We start from the raw sequence: 22,080 nt of genomic DNA, 5'->3' as shown, positions 1-22,080 counted from the left end.
AAATGTAGGAACCTTTGTATTCTCCAAGTTTTTAAAAATCATGTAATATCAGATCCTCATGATTGCGCGTTGTCATTTTGAGTGCCATTGAAAAGCATATTGGGGCGTAAGCTAGACATTTAAAATTATCCCATTACCTTTAATTAAGCATAATTCACCAAAGCCGCTACTTAAGATGTGATATTTGCGAAATGGTATACAATATGATGAATGGCAAGACTATAACGTTTATTAAGACAAAAGGAAGCCACATTCACATTACATTTAAAGCTCTAACCGCGTAGCTCAATGTGTCTAATTGATTAAAGGACTTCCAGTAATTCACTTTAAATAATAATTGAATATTTAAATTATTTGTAATATATAACATGGCAGTGAATGAAGTGCATTTGAAAGACAGCGTTACAGGCACGTCTTACCGTAAAGCTTAATTTTAAAGTAAAAGTTTAATATTTTGTGTTATTGCTCCGTTCAAAGGCGCGCTGTGGCGTCCAATGTGTTAACGCACTCATCTGTGTTTGTGCAGCCGGCCTCCACAGCGCCTCGCGTTCTGCCTGTCGCGACTATGGCCGCGGATGCTGTCGGAGATGTGCACAAAGTACCATTCGATGGCACGGAGATGGATGAGCGGGTAAGACATACAATAGATAAGCCTGCAATAAACATCAAACACATTTATTGATATTGAAACGCAATTCGTAGGCTACGGTGGTTGTAGGATGTAGAAAAATAGTAAATAACATATTCACAAGATCCACTGTATGATGACAGTAAAAACGTTAACGCTTATTCGTTACATTTTGATTGTTCATATTATACCGGGAAAATGGAACACATTTCTGTTAAATGGCTGGATTTCAAAAACATGTCGTTTATTTTTTTGATGTTGCGCGGACACTGCAGTGTTTCCCGTGACGCATTGCAATGGAATGGAGAACTGAAACACTGATAGACGGTGGCGGCGGCGGCACTGGTGGCGCGTGAGACCGGTGCATATAAATACACCCCAGTCTCAGTTCAAGCGCGACCACTGTCACATTTGTTAACGATATTTTTTTTTTTGAAAGAAGTGGCATACGAGGTTTACTTTCTGATCAGGCAACTGGCACGTTCTCAGGCGACTTCTTTGCAAGTGTTGCGAAGACCTTTTGGGATTTCAAGGTATTTTATCTATTTTACACCACATTCCTCAAAACCGGTTACTGTAAATTTTAATCCGGGAAATGCTCTCATCTGCAACGTAGATTTGATAGCGTTAATTTGATGTCGATTTGACGATCTAAAGCTAGATTAAAATGTTAGGACGAGTGCCTCAGCAGCACAGAAAGCAGGTAGATATCATTTCATTTTGTGACCTTCCAATTAATAGAATTTCAACAGGCGAATCAATGGAGTCATATTAGAACGGTGCGCCTGGAAGCCAAACCTGTTCTGCGACTGTTATTACGGTGCTAGAAAGGAATTGTCAGCTGATTTTTCACATGGTCTTTCAGTTAGAAGGTGCATGTATTCAGACTGCACTTGCAGGTAGTTGGCTTTCTTTAGTCGACTTCTTTCCTCAGCAAGGCGTCTACTATGGTGAGTTATATTTCGATTATTTGTATTTAAGAAACTGTTATTTTATGCAAACCATTTTTTTAAATTCCACCGGAAATTCACCTAACTGCGGTGTGGTGATTAATGCAAAGTCCGAAAAAGCAACGTACTGTTGTATCTGCGAGAAAACATCATACGTATCCTGTAAGTAGAATCGCAAGGCAGAATAACAATTTACATTTTCATTCTGGGATTTGTTAAAAATGAATCAGTCCGTTTAATATTTTACTTATGAACTTTCTATAGTTTATGTACTTTCTGTATAGTTTCTCTACTTTATGAACTAGAAGGGCTATCACGTAAATAGGTTATAAAACAGGATAAACACGTATACAAATTACGAGTTAGAGTTAATCTGAGTGGAGTACCCTCCCTTCTAAACACAAAACACAAATAAACATTTAATTTTATGCATTGTTCTTTAATAGCAAAGTCCATACATGTAAGTATAAGTGTAAGGGAGAAGGAGACAGAAATCATGTGAAAGGAGGCCAGGATTAAAGATTACTGCATATATGACCTAGATTTGGTATTGGCTGCAGCCTGCCCACTCTGTGACACCACACAGTGGCAGATTCAAAACCGTTGCTAAGATACCATCTTGCCGGGTCAGGGAAAAAAAAAACTTCCACACGTTTGGTTCTCCAGTATAATCAAATCTCCCTGGAACTCCCTTGTACAGAATGTGAGGCACAGGTGTATATAACGATCTTTAACATGCTGTGTCATCTTGCCTTAGAAGCTCTGTTAATAAATCAGATTGTTCTGAATATTAATAACAGTTGAGCAAATAGCAAATAACATGACAAGAAATGATCTCTATCTGTATCTCTGTTTTTCTCTCAAATTTCAAACTAAGATTCAGAATGTTGACAGGAATTACATCTATATATATTTCCAGGCACACGGAAATGCTCCCAAAATCAAACACAGATAAACAATCCGTAAATTCGAAACATAATAGCCACATCAAAAAGGGCAGCAACAACAGCAGTATTCTCTCTCTCTGTCTCTCTCTCTCTCTCTCTCTCTCTCTCTCTCTCTCTCTCTCTCTGTCTCTCTGTCTCTCTCTCTCTCTAATTCAGTTTTCAATTTCAAGTATTGGCAGGACAACTGCAGTCATATTGTCAAAGCAACACTCGTGAGACACAGAAACTCCCTCTCTTCGTTTCTCCCTCAGTGTCCGGAAGGCATGATGAAATGTGATCCGGAGGCGCCCTCGTCTCAGGGGTCGGTGGAGTCAGCCATCAGGTGCAGGGATGTGTGTCGGTCATTCGGGAAGCTGAAGGTCCTCAGCAGCCTGAACCTGACAGTGCCCCAGGGCCGCATGTGAGTTCCCCCGACGCCACGCGCTCACACCGTGCACGAGTGCCCTTCTCTCTGTGCACATACCAGAGTGAAATCCGGCACTGATTGTTTTTCACCTTGTCCTACAAGCATACTTTTTGCCCTCACCTACATGTCTCTTGACTGCATTCCAGACACGTACTGTACTATCACCTCACCAATGGGTAGTCTGTTCTGTTGCTATGCGCTGAAGTTTCTTGCTAAAGGAGAAGTGCACACACATGCGCACACACACACACACACACACACACACACACACAGACAAACACACACACTCACACATGCACAGTTTAACAATAGTTAGTCAAATAGTTCAGTGTAGAAATAACAGCCTATATGAATCGGGAGTGGTGAAATGTTCTTTTTTGGTGGACAATGTACCCTGTCAGGGATGATTTTACACTTGAATGGTTTATTGGTTTATCAGAGCTGACTCTGTTGTTCTCCTTCTTGTCTCCCAGTTATGGCCTACTGGGGCCAAGCGGCTGTGGGAAGACCACGCTCCTGAAATGCATCGTGGGAATGCTAAAGATCTCACGCGGTCACATCACGGTCCTGGGAAAGCCGCCTGCTTTCCCGGGACACGAGGTCCCCGGGAAAATGGTGGGCTTCATGCCCCAGGTGAGCTCACCTTATGCACCACTTCTGCGAGCACGGAATGTTCTCAGAGGAATCTCATTTCCATGACAGCCAATGGGGGGGCATGTCTCCGGGGAGCACGTGTAAGTGTGTAATGTGATATTTTTTAACTCCTCAGGACCTGGCCCTGTACGATGAGTTCACCATCAGTGACACTCTCTGGTTCTTTGGCCGAATCCACGGGCTGTCCTCCAAAGACACTGAGGCCCGCATAGATTTCCTCATCGACTTCCTGAATCTCCCACAGAGGACCAGACTGGTCAGGAACCTCAGGTACAGAGTTTTCCATCACTTGCACTGAACAGAGGTTCACAGTATGTTGCGTACATGGTGCCGTATATTATAAAGCCTGTCCCATGCATGTGTGGTATGTGCGACAGAATTAGAGGTTTTCTTTTTTTTTAATTGCCTTCATATGTGGCTTTGACATGCAGTCTTATGTGCACCCTTATCAGCCAGTGGGGGTTTCTTAAGAGTTGCTGAAGAGAAGCACAGACTGGATTTGATCCAGGGCTGCAAGGCTTTTCCATGTACCGCAGAGTGGTGCCTTAACAAAATGAACCATCCAATGGCCCCTGTAGAAATGAAGTCTTTCGGTCTGATCTATCCACAGTTTAACCACAAAGTGCTTCATCCTAAACTTTGAACGTAATATTAAGCGAAGTGTTTTTAGTTTGGTTAATGCCTGATGGCCTCATCTTGGTCTATTCATTTGTGGACCAAAGCTGACAAGGTCCTCTTTACTTCTAGAGCTCGTACAGGATTCTGGCCTCATCCGCCATTGTGTTTCCTGTCCTGCTGGCTCTGACCCAGTCTGTGAAAGAGAGGTCTCATTCCTAGAAAACCATGTGACTCCTGGGAGAATTTCATATTCTGAACAGTGAACAAAGTCCAGCATTAGCTGCAGGAGATCAAGTGTTTCCTCGACAAAGGCAGTCCATCTCCCCATTACAGACACTTTTGGTGTCCAGTCAGAAAATAGAGCAGGGTCTGTGGCAGAAAGCTAGTCAGCACCTGTTCTGAAAACAGCCAAAGTAAGATTGTCCTGACAGATGTGAGTGGTAGTACAGCCTAGTGTGTTATTTTGTCAGCTTTTCATCAGAAAAAATTGTGTTTTTTTATTTACAGTACACAATCACTGTGATTTACCGTTTTTTATTTATCTGATGAGATGTATCCCATAAATATCTATTTTTGTCCAAAAGAAATTAGTTGAAATCTTTGGTATATTTGACTTGAGGAGTATGTCCTGTTTAGCAACCGAAATGCTGTTGCACCATCCCTGATTGACATTTTACAGTGGACACGGTTGCTTCCCAAGCTTTGGGACTTGATCCCCTCGACATGATGTTGCCTGGGTAGCATTGTTTGTCCTTTGCAGAGTGAGGGGGGGAGATGCTTGGTATGACAATACATGTCAGTTAAGGCAGTAAGTCCTGTTTGGCTTTGGCTAAGGTAGTGTGCCGTCTGGCAGGTTTGAACTATCCCTGATCTCTGCCACCTAAAGACTAAGCAGAAAAACATAAGGCTGGCAGGGGAAAAGATAGTGATCAGAGGAACCAGATACAAATCAGCAAGTGTTGCCCTCACCTGGGGGTAAATACCTGCCTGTCTGCTCCCAGCGGAGGCCAGAGGAGGAGGGTGTCCCTTGGCGCTGCTCTCCTGCAGAAGCCTCAGCTGCTCATCCTGGACGAGCCCACCGTGGGAGTGGACCCCGTCCTGAGAGCCAAGTACGCGCCCCGATGACCCCACTGTGCTGCAGTGCTTACACACACCTTTCCTTAACTTCACTGAATTATTGTCACACACTATAACTTTCCTTAATAACACCTGTCTATTGCAGCTTCACTCAATTACAGTCATATAGTCGTACACTGCAACTTTACTGAAGAACACCTGTACACTGCAACTTCACTGAATTATCATCACGCACTACAACTTTACAACTTTACCGAATTGCAGTTATACAGTGCAGTCATACACTACACCTTTCCCGAATAACACTTGTGCAATGCTTTAGCTGTTTGACAATAGTAAAATCTTATAGGCATATCCTGTTGTAATTACATTACATAACAATCACTTGGCAGATGCTCTAATCCAGGGTGATGTATTGAAATGGAGAACATCTGTGCTATTCTCAGAAATGCAAAAATGTGATATCACCAAGAAGGCAAAGAAGAATAATCAATACATGCATACATTTATAGTGTAACACAAGAAGGTACCACAAGGCAGATAATTTTACACAACTGTATCTGTGACATTATTCCAAAAAGGAAAGCCTAAGAAAGAAATAAAGGCAAGTCTAAAGGGGGTCAGGGTAGTCGCAGTGAAATCTGAAGAGATTTCTCTGTCTGTGTCGGAAGATGGGCAGGGTTTCTGCTATCCTGAGCTATGGGGAGGTTGTAGATCCGATGAACAGCAGCATTCTGGATGAGCTGCCTGCAGAGGTCTGATGGTGGAGACAGGGAGAGAGCAAGGAGGGAGATGCAGTAGTCCTCACAGGAGATGGCCGACGCTTGGACTAAGAGCTGGGTTTGTGGTGAAGATGGGACGGATTCTCGCTTTGCTCGCTCTAAAATACGCTGTGATGTTCTTGGAAGGAACAGTGCCACCCCAAAATTTCTAGCAGGCAAAGAGGGTGACACTGTGGTGTCATTTAGAGTGACAAAAAGGTCAAGCAGAAGGAGGACTTGGCTGGGCAGTTCAGCATTTCAGTTTTAGCCAAGTTTTGAATTAATTTGGGCCATGGTAGTCCAATACCCATCACTGAACTAGTTCCTCACTGTTACTCTTTTCCTTGTAACAATTAGAAGAAGGTAAATGTATATCTAGGCTTCTTTTGTCACACAATCATGCATAATGTATTAGTGGAAGTAGAACTCATGTCCACTGCGATGACGACACACAGGCACTGTGCAAGTAATATCCGTGCATAGCCTGTTAGACTGCGTACCCCACACAACATTTGGCTTGATTAGAATGCTGCATCCGAAATGCCGTTTGGGTCATGTGGTGAATTGCTCCAGGTAGTGCAGTAGTTTGTCCTGTTGCTGGTGGTGCAGCCTGTCTCGCTCTCTTTTCTGTGGTTGACCAGCTCCCCATTCATTGTGCTTCCTGCAGGATCTGGCAGCACCTGGTTGAGATTGTGAAAGGAGGACAGGTGTCAGTCATCATCACCACCCATTATATTGAGGAGGCAAGGCAAGCCAATGTGGTAAGACACAAGCGGCCATCTTCCTCTGGCTCTTTTCCCTCCCACAGTTTGTCTTTTGGAATAAATGCTGTTCTAGCTCTTATCCTTATTTGTTTATACATTAGCATGAAAAGGAGTGGAGGAAAGAAAACCTTAGCTTCAAAAAGATATGAAAGATATCTTTTGAACAAGCACTTGTGAGGTCCCCCTGGTATTGGAACAATTGGTCTTTGAAAGGCCCTGTTTTTGTGTAAACCTTTGAAGATGGAACGTTTAGGAACATGGCAGCCCCTTGCTATACTTAACTTTGGAGGTGCTGATCTCCGCATGCTTGTGTAGAGAGAAAATTAAGTCTTTTTTTACAGCATAGAAAGCAAGAAAATAAAACGGGCAGCAGTTAGACGAGGTCAGGCCTACTCCACTGACGTCTTCATAAAACCTTTGGCTTTTACTTGAACGCGTGGAAAAGGAAAATCTTATCTGAAGGAGCTATGTGGTTAAGGGAAAGAGCTATACTGCACAAATGGAGGATGTATGCTTTCTGTTTGTTTTCTGCTAGACTCCCTCAACTTACAGCAAGATGCTGCTGTGACTACAACTAGGCTTCACTTTGTTTGTTGAGTTAGCTACTGTGCTTGGGTTGATTCTGTCCTGTTCTGGTAGTTCATAGGCCAGCAAATTAGCAAATAAATGTGATGTGCTGGTGCCTGCATGCCATTAGTGCCAGCAAAGATGGCACAACAAACTGCTGGTTCAGCAGCACATTTATTTTAGATGGAACAGGAGGACTTTTAGGTGGTGTGTCCAGTTGAAGCTCCCACCCTCGGAGTACAGATGTGCCCACTGGGCTCTTGGCTGAGCTAGGCTGACTGCTGCTGGAAGCCGCACAGAACAGCACACATTTGGCCATAGGGGTCCCAATGAAAGGGAGGGTTTCAGCCAGCTGGATATCTCCCAGGTTATCACAGCATGATCGGCAGAAAGCACGGTTCTGCGGTGCACTGTGCAGCCGAGTGAAAAATGGCAAGAATTAGCCGCTGGCTGCGAATGCTTCTGGAGATACCTGGGTTAGCCTGTGCTGCACCCACCTGACAGATATTGTAAAGGGATGAGTTTAACCATCACTCTATGGAAACGAGATGTATTTGTAAATATGCTGTAATAAATATGCCACCATTGTATGGCAACACTTTACAATTTATTGGCAGATATAGACATATTTGCTGCTTTAAGATATTACAACATAGTACACTGATGGAAAATGTACTTTTCATTACATTTTCCAAATAGTCCACATATTTTCAATATATTGCAGCATTTTACATTTCTGTAAGACACTGCTGTTTGGGTATTAAAAGAATAGAAAAAAAAACATAAACTGGAACTTGAAAGGCAGGTTTTCTGTTTTATCCACCAGTGGTGTGGATTTTTGATTCATATCCAGGAATTTTGATTTATATCTTTAAGCGCCTAGTATATTTAAGGGCTCAGTCTTCAGGTGTGTTACAGCTGCTGTGGTCACCTGTCGCATGGTCATGACAACAAGAGCTCTTGGTTATAGTGCTTGTTCTCGGAACCTTATCAGAATTTCGGAAGTTTTCATCTGAAAGGAACCGATACAGAACTAATTCCACTTCCCCTTTTACTGTACGCAGATGCTCAGCAGCAGGAAGTCCTGAAGGGAGGTGACCGTAGGGTTTATCGAGGGTTTTCCCATAGAGGAAAATGTACACATTACCATACCTTACTCAGTCCCAACTGTATATCAGAGCTTGTTGTTGTGAATAGTAAAATGGCAGATGAAGAATGGGTTTGGCTGTCAAGACAAAAAATGTCAAGGTCCTTTTGTTTTCTCCTCATTGTTTACACTTCAGGGTGAAATTGCCATGGCATACACCAGTGTGCTGTTTTCAAAATCACGGGACTGTTCTCGCAGAAGGAGGATCCACCTGACATAATAGCATAGTTGCCACAAGGAGTAGGTGTCAGCCAAGTCACAGAACTTGTCTTGCAGCAAAATGTTTTCCACTTTAAGCCGCTGATGTCTTGTGACTATCTAACACACCCAGCCCTAGACAAGGAGGTGTTTCTGGTAATACAGATCAGATAGTGAAATAATAGGAAGGCCAAACATCTGGGTAAATTTTACAGTCCATTACATCTCCAAGTGTGCCTTTTAATGTGTGATGACAGAATGTCTTTTGTGTTTGCAGGACCCTGATTCTGTTTACAGAGAGTTAACAGCATATCTTTTTTTAATACTGTGCACTAACAAAGTAAATATGTGGCTTGGAACAAATAGTGCCAAACGTGCTATTATAGTCCAGCTAATAAAAGAGGACTTAAAAGGCACTTCACAGCCAAGACAGTCCAAAATGGCAGAAGAAGGGTCCTTACCCAGATAACTTCACAGGGACTGACCCGAAATAATCCAAAACAAAACACCTTTAATAAAACAGAGTGGTTAATGTTTCAACATCAGAGATCTTCGTCAGAGTAAAAAGAAAGCAAAAGTGAAATCTGTGACTTATAATGGCAAGAACCTTTGAGAGAAGAGTCAAATCTCTTTAGATGTGTGTGATTCTCTCAAAAAAGTCGCCTGTATCTGCATTTACAAACAGCATGTCTACAGATAGCTGCAGCTAAACAGATTTGGGCTGGAATTTGTATAGTCTGAGTACAGCAGCAATGATAAGTTAATGATAAACTTTCTTTGTAGAGCTGCTTGTATACCAGGGGGGAGGCTGCTCGGTCCTTCACGGCAGAGTGAAAAAGGCGCTGCATTGTCGTGTGCACTGATGGGAGTGGCTGGCTAACGACTCGGCTGTGTCCTCAGGTGGGGTTGATGCGGAATGGGCGACTGCTGGCCGAGGCCCCCCCGGACACCGTCATGAAGCAGCACAGCACGGCGGTGCGTACCATTTCCCCTTTCGGCCCAGTCTCAGAGCGCCGCAAGAGATCTTCCAGGAAAAGAGCCAGAGATTTGCTTCCCATATTCCTGCCACTTCAGCTCCTCACTGTGATCATGTTCAGAAGGCCCCTTAAGATGTTTTGGAATAAATTACATTATCTCAACTGTGGGATCAATGACTTATACTTCTGTTTATACTCGCTGTCATATTAAAATTTTTTATTGCCGAAAACTCCTTAGAAGGTTCTGCAATGGTGTGTTCTCATCACAAGACATTTCTGTGTTCTCCTGTTGTTATGGGTACAGACCTTGGAGTGCGCCTTCCTACAGCTGTGTGAGTCATCAGACCAGACCCTGTCAAAGAACGTCTCCACCCCCGATGGCCGTGAGAAGGAGGGCAGCCAATCGTCAGAGAGCTGCCGGGATGAGAGCCAGCCCATTCTGAGCCTGGGGTCTGAACTGGATACAGAGGAGCCAAAATTCACAGGTCTCACTCTGTCTGATTTGGTATCGCAGTCAGTGCTGGCCAACTTTCTGGGCAGGAACTGTAGTTTACTGATGTTAGCTGGAGCTTTCATAAAGGCTGTAGCCTGGGTGTGAACTGTCATGTGTGGTCATGGCATTGTGCAGTGACTGGCTACAGCGCTGATATTTTTGTGTTGAGATCTGTCTTTAGTGAGGTACAGAGCCAAGTCAAAGGTACAGGGGGTCACAGTATAGCTGTGAGGGGGAAATCAAGTACAAAAAGTTTATGCAGCTTTTATTGCACTGCTCACTCTTGTGCCATCCAGTCAGGTTCAGGTAAGAGTCAAATTGGAAGTGAGATCAAAATTCTTCAGGAAGGCGAGTAGTTGCCTTTGGAGACATTTATATCCTTAGTACTTAAGGGTTTTGCATTCTTTTACTGCTTTTTTTCTTCTCAATCTTCTCAATTTGGAATGTGCAAGCATATTTTTACTTGTGCTCGTTGCCACAACCTCCACTGTTGATTTGGGAGTGTGCAGACAAGCAGAATGATGCCAGCTGCTGATTTTTATCACATAGCAGTTCACAAGTCAGACTCACACAGACACGAGCCAGAGGAAGACACTTCACCTGTGGCTAGACAGGCACGCTCATTGGCGTCCATTAGACCTATAGGGGTCGCCAGTGATTGACAAAATTACATTACTTTACATTTATTTGGCGGATGCTTTTTTCCGAAGCAAGTACAATAAGTGCATACTGAAGGTCATTGGAACGACTACAAAACGCAAGTCCGATAAGGTACAATACTCATTATGTAACATCTATCCATGCATTGAACACATTAAGTCCACTTCACACAGGAAGCATAGGTCAGGTCAGAAAGTTATGGTAAGTCAAACTAGGAGGCATGACGATGAGCTACAACATCAAGATAATGATACAAGTGCAATATAAGTGCTGGATGGAGATACGAGTGTAACATGCTCCTGCTTTTAACCTCTTTTAACCTCTTCTCTACTTTTAATTATTGTTACACCTCTGTCTCATTCCACATTTGATGTTTGTACATTTTGTTAGGTATAAGTCTTGTTGGGCAACTTTGTGTTTCATGTCAGGTCCCCCTTGCAAAATATTTCAATTTCAATGGGGTTTTCCTGGTTAAATAATGGTTAAATAAAAAAAATAAATAAATAAAAATGAAAGTGCTAGAGGAACAAGATTGAAGGATACAAGTGATAAGAGTGATCCTAGATTGGGTGCCCTGCAGAGTAGTGATAGTTTGTTCAGGTTCAGTCTGAATAGATGTGTCTTCAGACCACCGTGGAAGATGGGCAATGACTAAGTGGTTTGTAGATGAATGGGGAGTTTGTTCCACCACTGGGGAGCTAGGGTGGAGAAGCTCCATGGTCGGGAGATGATGTCTTCCCAGCCGAATGAAACCCATTGGGGTCGCTGGTCACAGTCTACATTCAGTACCAAATCATGGGGCTCATCTATACTCTAGAACAGTGCCTTAACAGGGTGGGCCAGGCTGAATTGTCTTTTCTTGAACACCAGCCTCTTCATCTCTCAGTACGTGGCTCTGTACCCCACTGCTACCAGTTCTCCATTGGCAAAGATGAATTTTCTTACACATTGTTGCTCAGACTGTAGCTACATGCTAGTGTTTACAGTTGTTCATTGAACATTAATGAATATAGTCATAACATGATGGGGATAGCATACATTAGCTGCCATAAGAGTCTTTCAGGGCAGTTGCAGCTGAAGTTTGAATGAACTGGGTGAATCACTATCGTGTGTTTGTGTGTGGTCACACATGTGTATGTGTGCCAACAGTGGATTGGAAGGTGCGAGCGAGACACATGATCCCAAAGTGGCGGAACATTGCAGCCCTGATGATCAAGACTATGGTGCGGATGAAGAGAATGCCAGGGTGAGGAACAGGAAGTGTTTCTTTGTCTGATTTCACCGCTGTGTGATGACGCAGAATAGCTAATTGATTTGCCAAATACCAGACTAACCAGATTAACATTTTCACATCCACTGAATCATAAGATGGATAAAATCAGTGAACATGTGTTTATCATTTCCTTGCACTGATTGATGACTGTGGGCGGTAAGGATGAAAAAGAGAATTTGAGGAAGGCTGTTTGATTTGCGAACATGAGCTTTTATGTCTCTCTCTGGACTGGATCAGGTTCCTGTGCTTCCAGTTCTTGTTGCCTGCGATCCAGATCTCTCTGATGTGCCTCTGCATCGGAGGGGACCCCCTGGGGATCCAGGTTGCCGTGGTGAACAATGAGACGAGCCAATCCTCCCTGAGCCGATCTCTGCTGTCCTTCCTGGACAACACCAGCGTGCACCAGGTACCTGTCAATCAATCGATCAATCAATAAACCTGCCATTCATTCAGTTCAATCAGTCAGTCAGTTGATCAGTAAGTCAATGAACTATCCAAGCAACCAATCATTCAATCAGTCACTTAGTCACCGAACCATCAATGTGTCTTACAATCCAAGACCCAAGACTGAAATGGCCAAAATGTGAGTATGAGAAGCAAACGTGCGCGCTAGTGTGCCTGTGACTCTGAGAGCCAAGAGGAAGGTCCGCTGCCATTTACTGACTTTCACTTCCTGTAGATTAGCCGTTGCCCGCCCTGAGTCAACCTTGTGCCTGCAGAGTTTCACTTCTGCTGTCAGTGCTGGATTTACAAAGTACAAATGGAGTCCCATTCAGCTGAGCCTTTTTGCAGCTTTACAAAGAGAGGAAGTCTCCAGGGAGGAAGTGTAGTTTTCTAGTGATAAGAAAACTCCCACAGATCAAGCCAAATATAAACACCCCTTGAGATCACTTGATTATCTGTGTGAGCACCACAGAGTTTTTGCCTATAACTTTTCAGTAAAATATAAGGGAGGATTAATTCCTTTTGTTAGAAACATTGGCATGGCAACAGCATACACTATATGTATATACAAAATGTATGCGTATGTATGTTCTATGCTAACATTTTTGGAAAAATCCCAATTATTAGATACGCTTCTAAATTATTTGTCCAGTTAGCACAGATACATTTTCGGGAGCAAATGCTCCTAAAAAATGGTTGCACTGTAGAGCTTGGCATATACAGCATACAGCATTTAGAGCAACATGCTATTAATACGTGTTTAGAACAGAATTAACAAATATGCAGATATGTGCAAATGCGCTGGAGCCTGTACGGTTTTACCGCAGCTGAACTGTGGAGAAGTCTTTTTGACTTGGCATTCTAGTCTGTGTGTGAACGAGTGAATCTCACACACGGCTGTTCTGTCCGTGCTGTAGGTGGCGCTGTCGCACTCAGAGGCCTTTGCCGGGATTCGGGATGGAGAGTACTGGGGCGTTTTGGGCTTTGGAAAAAACTTTTCCAGCTATCTGATGAAGAGGTAGGTCACTCAGTGCATGTCCTCATGCACATTACCGTCGTTCTCTTCTCATCAACAAGTCACAGAATGTGAAATTTCCTTCGACGAACCACCTTGTCATGCTATCACACTGCTCATTAAGGTTGCTCAGGTGCAAGGTTGCAGTATATCCCTAACCCCAGGGCAGGGGAAGATTCCTGGGCCTACCCTTGAAACTTAGAGTGAGGCCTGTGTCTCACTGGCAGGACCTCTTCTGTCAAACAGCCATAAATCACTCAATTGCGTTCTCGCCACCATTCCCCAGGTTACAGTGTTCTCTGGGAGAACAAAACCCAGTTGTACTGCCAACGTGGCTGCTGTCATGTGATTTGTTTTGTTTCCTGCTGTGTGTGTGTGCGTGTGTGCGTTTGAGAAGCTGCATTGCTTCAGGTGTGAATCACAGCTAAGGCAGACAGTCAGGTCGGGCCTGTTGTTATGCAAAGTGTAGGTCAGGTTCTTAATGTTTTGTCCTGGTTGGCCAATCACAGAACAGAGCTGATACTTCTTTATGATGCAATGAACACTTCTTTTAGACTGGTCTAAAAATTGCTTGTGTATTTTATAGTGACAATGACAGATGTACTCAGCTTGAGGAGTACATATATTTTGTTTTGTTCCTACGAAGAATTTACAAACCATGCAATGACCAGAACAACAAGACAAAACGAAAGGGGAGAATACACAAAAACTGAAGGAAAAAGGGAGGCAGCACTTACAGTTGTATACTCACAAGTTCCTGATAATGTTGCTTAGTGTGCCATCCTCTGCATACAGATTAAATTAATCACTTAGAAAAGGCAAACGCATTAATGTTGTAGAATAGTTTTTGGGCTGTTGTGATTGTGATTGTTTTCTGTGTTTATTCCCAGAATGGTGCAGACCAGAGTGTCTTTGGAGGTTGCGGAGGGGGGTTCCGTGCATGTGTGGCAGGATTTTACCAGTGAGTTTGTGTCATGACATGACTCGACGCTTACTGTACATCCCGGCAAAATAACGCTGCGCTGATTGGGGCTACTGCTTAGCGAATCCTGTTCAGCCACTGTTCTGGTATGTGGATCAGCTCAGTCTGGCATCATGGATGGGACCCCACAGCCTGGTATGAAATCCGGTCCCTGCCAGTGCTGACCGTCAGCTGGGACGACAGAGCCTCGTGGCGCACCAGTGACCCCCGCCGGAGCACCCAATTCCTCCTGTTAACACGCGCGAGCTTCGTCGTCCTCCCCCTCCTGCGTGCGAGGGCCCGTGTCATTGCTGAGCACATGCTTGTCTGCACTTTCCCGGATCAAGGGAGGCTGCGGCAGTGAGCACTGATGTATGTCAGACACACACACACGACATATTTATATGCACACGACTGGCCGTACCAAATTGTGGGAAAAAGGTTTGAAAAATAGCCCCTCATTAATGCTGAGTACCTGCAGGCCATGCCAATGAACACCTGATGGAGCTGTTAGAAATATGTTCAAAAGCAGTGCCGCAGTCATCATCAGTTAAAAGCGACGCACCACATTCCTTGATTTAACGTCTGTACTGTACTTACCTCTATTAATACCTTGTTACCTTATCTTCCCAGATCGGCAAATTGCTCTGATGCTCCAGAATAAGCTTCAAGAAGCATTTCAGGTATTTCTTACTAGCAGAAAACTGGTTTACTCAGAGCAAGAATTCAAGTGGAATTTTTTTGTTGAGATTATTAAGACTGTGTGCTGACTGGCAGGTGCCTGTCCCTCAATCCTACTATCCCCCCCCCCCCCAAAAAAGTAAAATAAAAATGTGCTGCACAGTTGAGCTTGTGTAGCGTGCCTGTGTCAGGATGTCCTGTAATGCAATACAGCAAGTTTGACTGGAGCTGTTTTGTTGCAGGCATTTGTGAAAAATAAACTGGGCAGCAGGTCTTACCTGGTCTCCCTGCCCATTAAGGTAAGAGCAACACATGAGAAAATGCAACACAAAACATATTCTGCTCCTCTTCCAGTTTGGATCATTGAGCTTTCTCTCTCCTGTGTACATCTTCAGTTTGAGGAGCCTATCTACGGCAGCAACAGCACTGACTTCACCACCTTTGTGACACCGGGAGCCATTTTGAGGTACGGTGTGATCAGAGCCCTTTTCAGTGTAAGTCCTTGACCTGTCATTAGCTACCCATGAATGTTTCCCCTGGCCCCTCCTCCCCAGCAGTAGGAGCAGGCGAGTCGGCAGAAGGCGTGGTTATCCCATGCTGTCTGTCACGCGTGATTGACATGTGCTGTCTGTTCCCCCTTCGCTTACAGCATCACCTTCTACTTGGCTGTGGGTCTGACTGCCCTGTCCTTCGTACTGGAGAGGAAGGAGGGGCTGCTGGACAGGTGCTGGGTGGCAGGTGAGTCCTAACACAGAATCGCCGTGCTGTCCCCACTGGGGAAGGGTCTCCAGGGACTAATGTCTGACATATGTATGTGGCACATTCTGATTGGACACATGGAGGTTGTTATAAATGGGATGAAAACTGAAGATTTTGGGTTGCCACATTGGTGCAAAACATGTTTTCCCTGTGCTGTGGGTTCGAGCCTTGGTTGGCATAATTATTTGCAGTAAATGCTGCGTGCAAAGGTGATAAAAAGCTACCACTAGAGGGAATTTGTAGCTCACAGTTCTGAACGGCCAATTAAGTCTTAATAGTCTCTTAATGGCTCATGGTGCAACATGGAATGACATCACTGCATTACATCACTGTCTGTCAAACTGTCAGGAATTAGCATGCACTGATTGGAGTAATAGTGGGTCAATTGCAACATGGTTTAAACATCTTGGCAACAGAATTACATTCCACCTGGAATAGCTATCAAAATATGCAAAATAAGAATGCAAAATATTTGTTTCAGTTGTAATGAAGTTCTGTGGTTTAGAGATTTGAACATGAGGTTTAAACTTCAGTAAAGCATGCTACAATTGACCCAGTATGTTTTTTCAATGTTTTATTTGTGATGTACTCTCTCTCTCTCCCCCTCTCACACTCTCTCAATGTCTGTCTCACTTGCTCTCTCTCTCTCTGTTCTCTGGCTGCCCCTGAAGGTGTGAGCTCTATGGAGACCATGTTGGCTCATCTCCTCTCCCAGCTCTTTGTCATCAGTGTACAGATCATCCTGCTCCTACTCTTCACCCTCCTTGTCTTCAAGGTCTGTCCCACACACGCACACACACACACACACACGTGCACACACACACAAACATAGGGGTCAAAATGTTGGTTTGGGAGAGACTTTTCAGTTTGGAGTCTCCAATTTGATGTGTCTATTTGACCACCATAAATCAATTATGAGAACTGGAGCCATAGGCATTCTGTTGGACTGGCCATAATTTTAAACAGTATTCATGAACACTCATTGCTACGGCAACCAGAGATGCTCTCTTTTATCCTTGCTATTTTTAACCGATGTCAGCTGATACTCCATCTCTGATAGGGCTCATTAACTGAGAGGAGCTGGCTTCGCTCCCTTTTGCGCTGGAGCTGTGTTAGCTGTGTGTGAGCTGGGTCTCCGTGCTGCCACCCTGGACCCAGTGCAGCAAAACTTAGTCTAGCTCAACTGGGTTTAATGCCCCTCCAACCGGAAAGTTTGAATGTGTTCCCATGCAAACATCTTCCAATAGCATCATATTTCAAATGTATGTTTTTAATAAGACACACAGGGTGAGTGTTGTGTATAATATGTTCTGCACTGTAAGCAGCTTTGAATATCTCTCTCTTTCTTTCTCTTTCTCAGATCCCGAACGAAGGCTCTCTGTTCTTGGTCATCCTGCTGATTGTCCTGCAGGGTGTGACGGGCATCTCCTTCGGTCTGGTTATCTCCGCTGCCATTGACGACGAGCAGTCAGCCAATCAGGCTGCCCTTGGCATCTTCTACCCCAACCTCATTGTGAGCGGTAGGTCTCCTCCCACTCTGCTTGGTAGAGCTGCACTGAGAGGGAAGTGTAAATAGAGTACTTAAGAGTTGTCATGCCTTTTCTACCATGTCCCCCTAAAAGTAAAACATTTTCAAGAATAACGCCTGTTTCCTTTTCTATGTCACCGTAATATGCAATACAGTCCATTAGTATCTGGACTGTGACACAATTTGAAATGAAACATTGAGTATGAGGTTGAAATGCAGGCTGTCAGCTATAATTCTAGGGTATTTACATCCATATCAGGTGATCCGTGTGGGAATTACAGCCCTTTTTATACATGGTACCCACATTTTGTTGTAAGGTACATATGTTGGTGTAGATTTGTATCTTTTACTGCAATGTAGTAGGCCAGGTAGTTAGAATGCTTGTTGACTGGTCTTCTGGTGAGCTTATAAACTGGGACCTGCAGCCACAGCAGTGAAGCATGTTACTCCTTCTTGTTTCTCATCCTCTGTTCCTGTTCCTCATGCCATGCTCCACTTCCTGTCTCCATGCAGGCATCCTCTGGCCCGTGGAGTGCATTCCCTATCCACTGCGCTACATCAGCCTGGCACTGCCACAGACCTATGCTTCTGAGGCCCTGCGCTGTATCATGTACAGAGGTACTGTATGCACGTACACATGTACAGAAACACACACGCACGCACACACACACACACACACACACACTGTACACATATGCTCTGATATCCACTCTCTTCCTCTCTTTCTCTTACACGGACACACACTCGCTCACATACAGTCACAGGTAAATGCAGAAGAAGGGAACACAAGAGACCCCTGCTGGTGGACTGCATATTGTGTGCGATGAAACACCAAACTCCTCCATGCAAAACTCCTGTATCTAGAAGTACTCCATCCAAAATTCCATCATCCAAAATTCCTTCTTATAAAATGATAATTTTTGAAATCTTTTTAAAAAAGTTTTGAAAACATTTGTCTAGTTTGACATTAATCTAAGAAATTTAAACGGCACATAACCAAAGAAATGCCTTTTATATGAAACGTTCCCCTGTCGTTGTCACGGTGGTTGCATTGACAGTGGAGAGGAGTAGGACAGCGCTCAAAGCAGAACCGTCAGCCGGGTCAGGGTTTGCGCTGAGACGGGTCGAGTCGTGTTACTGACTGCACAGGGAACTCTCACCTCTCCCTCCTCTTAATTATTCACACACTCTCCCAGCGCGCTGCAGATCTCTGTGAGAACGGATGAGGTGTCTTATTCTGCGCTGGCATCCTGGCACAGTGGGTGCTGACAGATACATTACCCCCCCATTGTCACAGGGACAGTGGTTGTGAATACACAGGAAGTCTTTTCAAATGGCTTCTCTGGAGCGGAGATAATGGTGAACACACATTTGAAAAAGAGTGGAAGAGAACATGAACTATAAGCACATAAAGCAGACACACACACAAACACACACGCACACACACACACACAAGGTTAAACCTGTAGCTCAGGTATGTGTGACACTCCAACCATGAGAAACTACAGTAGTTTATCCCTCTCTCATTCTTTGGGCCTTAATTACTTTAAAGACATTGATTCCTGTCATAAGAAATTGTATTTGTTCTACTGTTGATTTAAAAACTTAAAACAATTTGACTCATACACCTACAGTACAAAACTCATTTTTTCAACAGCCAGGACACATTGAGTTCCACATACTCATGGTAGCCATAAATCCGTGAATAAACCAAATAACTCTACTTATAATGGCTCATAACGTTAGAATAATAAGAAATGAAAAATTCAGAAACATATGTTCAATGGTCAGTGTAAAAATGCTTCCTGGAAAGATTGATTTGAATTGTTTGTTTGTTTTGTTTGTCAGGATGGGGTCTCTCACATATGATGGTGTGGCGTGGCTTTGTGGTCACCCTTGGCTGGAACACATTCTTCCTCATCCTGGCCACAGTCATCCTCAAGCTCCGGACTTGAATGGCCCAAGCCTGGGAAGATGCAACGGGTTTGGGGGCACAACACTAGGCAAGACCCAGGCTCCATGGAGTGACCCAGGCCCCAACCCCTAGCCCAGAGGATACTACCCCTCCTCTGCTTTACTGTTAGGAGGGGGTGCTCTGGACAGAGCTCAACTGCTCCCTCCTGAGCACAACCTTGTGTAGGCTGACAAACCAAGGTGTTAAACAAGCACCAGAACAAATTACCTCAGGATCACTCACTTCAGAAAATTGATGCTTTTCTACTGCCATTCCACAGGCCCCGTTTGTCTTATTTACCATGAATAATATGCAGTATATATCTATAGGTGTATTTTCTTTTGATTTACATGCATTATATACTGAACATTTAAATGTGAACTGTGTGTAGGTTAGATTGTTAGTATTATGAGAAGGCTGCTTATGTGTAAAGAGATTTAGCGAAAAGTGGGTGTGAGCTGCAGACCCCAGCTGGCTCATCCAGAGAAATAGCCTTTCTGCAGTGCGTTGCTCGAGGTTCACTGGAGCAATACCCCTCTACAGTTCGCTGCCATGGTTACCAGGTGTTCTAAGCACACAGTGTACTCTCCTGTTCAGTGTTGTTACCTTCTGATTATCTGGGTGTCAGGCCTTTCCTTCTTAGAGTGTCTGCCATGTGCCCGTCTGCCCCGTGGGAAAGGGGCCGGGTGGTGTGAGGAGGCGACAAACTCCTGGTGAGGTTTAACTGTCTACAGTGCCCCCTTGTGCTGGCCAGAAGCAAGGCTACTGGGTTAGGTTAGCCAAAAGCAGGGATGTCCCTCCTGCGAGCAGCACAGCCTTGTGCTCGTAGCTCTTCTACAGTGAATGTTGCTTAGTGATGGTACATATGATATGGTGGTTTTGTGCGGGGCTAGTTTTTTCCATTGTGTGCTATTGAGAAACTTCAATGAAAAAACCCAACAATGTTTACACTCTGGTGCCTATGAGAGGGTTGGAGAGAACGTTTGGAGGACCTGGACTGGATCCAGGCAGAATCAAACTAGTCTGTTTACGCTCTTGCGTTTGCGTTTTTAAATGGTCGCCATTTTATTGTGCTTTGGGCTGAACGTAAGCCGCATGTGTATCAAGGTCAGCTGCTACCTTAAAACTGCGAAGTTATTTGTATCCATTGCATTTTTTATAGACAGATTTTATTAACAGTAATTACAGACATTTTAGGATGCTTAATTTACCGGATAAAAGAAAATTGTGATATGTATTTAGGAATGTCTGATGAAATCGAATTTAAAACATATAGAAGTAGCATGATTTGTGATTTATTCTGTGGGGAGAGTTGGAAAACAGTACCACATGTCAAAAGAATAAACAGAACCTCTTGGACTGGGGGGTTCAAGAAAGTTTGCCCACCCTGAATGATACAAACAAGGAAAGAGCTGCATCTACCGGGGGGAAGAAACCCATCTGCACCATGGGCTGTGATGTAGGAACAGGCTTTGAATCATTAGCCCCAATTCTCTTGCTGCTCTTGTTGATATTGTTCTTGAGTTGTTCTTGTTGCTTTTACCGGAAAGGGACAGCAGCACGTTCCCCTGCCTGGTCTTGTGCTCGGAGCTGGGTTTTCCTGTCCGTCCGTTCCACTGCGTGTGCTCCGCCAGTTGCTTTCACTGAGATGTTCTGAGTTGGTCTTCCCAAACCTCTGCTGCCCCAACCTTGGACAGGCTTGCTGTGCTAGGCTCATTCCAAACCTCCAATGGGATTGTGGGAGTTTATTTCTGCCAAGCTAGCAGGGAACAGGATTGCCATCAACAAAGACAAGAAACACTATTTGATTCCAAATGCATTCGGTGTAATGTGCCATGTGGTCTACTTAAACATCCTGTGCCAAAGTAAAAGGTGAAAATGCTAATTCTCTAGCTCACTAATTCTATAACAACAACAAAAAAGAAAAACTACATTTTTGAAATGGGATGCCAATACTTTGGAAATATTTACTGATTATTGAGACATTAATAAATGTACACATCCACAAAGTGTATAGACTAGTGGACATCCACAGTGCAGTGTTGAGAGTCGCAGCGTGATCGTGACTGCGTATTCAAAACTGGTGGAGAAAAGCATAAAAAAGTGATGGATCCCTGCCAACGAGCTACCTCTGTGAATCTCCCCAACTCTGCCTGTTCCTACTTATCAGCAATATGCCTGTTCCATAAAAAAATGAAAACTGATGTATGTCTTTCGAAAAACAATAAACATTTATAAGAAATACTTATGCATCACCTTCTTTCCTTGAGAAATCTTTGAGTTCATTCACCAATGGAGCTTTCTTAATCCACAGAGCTCTGCAGCAAGATATGAATTTGGTTCATTTTCTCATTTGGTACAGTAGGTACAGTAGGACCTCCAAAAACAGACACTGGGGGTCTGTGTAGGAAAATTAAGATGAAAGAATTTCCAAATAAGAATTTTTATTGTGTACTTATATATTTTTTTAAATGACATTTTTAGACGCTCTGATTAAATAAACCTTGTCTTGTGTACACAGCCGTCACAATTCTGGTCTTTGTAATTATGCATTATAAATCTGTCATGGTTGCTGGGTAAAAGTGTCATACTTTAACAATTTTATTGAGGAAATGGTT

The 22,080-nt window shown here is 43.8% G+C and overlaps 1 protein-coding gene across 3 annotated transcripts; it reads left to right on the top strand.

Moving 5' to 3' along the window:
• Positions 1–510: 510 nt before the first annotated feature.
• On the top strand, positions 511–21,706 carry abch1 (ATP-binding cassette, sub-family H, member 1). 3 transcript variants are annotated; one of them, XM_064317325.1, is made up of 20 exons: positions 511–631; positions 2,777–2,925; positions 3,405–3,564; positions 3,701–3,855; positions 5,205–5,312; positions 6,709–6,802; positions 9,618–9,692; positions 9,999–10,179; positions 11,997–12,093; positions 12,358–12,526; positions 13,482–13,582; positions 14,470–14,540; positions 15,174–15,223; positions 15,464–15,520; positions 15,617–15,687; positions 15,871–15,959; positions 16,652–16,755; positions 17,341–17,500; positions 18,022–18,126; positions 19,357–21,706. In XM_064317325.1, exons 1-20 carry the CDS (start codon positions 566–568, stop codon positions 19,461–19,463), a joined length of 2,169 nt encoding a protein of 722 aa, XP_064173395.1. In that variant the 5' UTR covers positions 511–565; the 3' UTR covers positions 19,464–21,706. The 3 variants fall into 3 exon arrangements, with proteins under 3 accessions (XP_064173395.1, XP_064173397.1, XP_064173396.1); XM_064317327.1 differs by lacking the exon at positions 511–631 and adding an exon at positions 833–1,161; XM_064317326.1 differs by lacking the exon at positions 511–631 and adding an exon at positions 1,169–1,578.
• Positions 21,707–22,080: the final 374 nt, after the last annotated feature.

The sequence above is a fragment of the Anguilla rostrata genome, chromosome 18, assembly GCF_018555375.3.
Source record: "Anguilla rostrata isolate EN2019 chromosome 18, ASM1855537v3, whole genome shotgun sequence".
NCBI lineage: Eukaryota > Metazoa > Chordata > Actinopteri > Anguilliformes > Anguillidae > Anguilla > Anguilla rostrata.
The sequence above is the reverse complement of the archived record's forward strand: the minus strand, read 5'-3'. Positions and strand labels throughout refer to the sequence as shown.

Excerpts from the sequence above, each read along its gene's own strand:
- abch1 (XM_064317325.1), top strand. The coding sequence starts at position 566 with ATGGCCGCGGATGCTGTCGGAGATGTGCACAAAGTACCATTCGATGGC. Across the intron at positions 632-2,776 it reads GCACGGAGATGGATGAGCGG|TGTCCGGAAGGCATGATGAA; the intron begins GTAAGACATACA and ends TTTCTCCCTCAG. Across the intron at positions 17,501-18,021 it reads CCCCAACCTCATTGTGAGCG|GCATCCTCTGGCCCGTGGAG; the intron begins GTAGGTCTCCTC and ends GTCTCCATGCAG.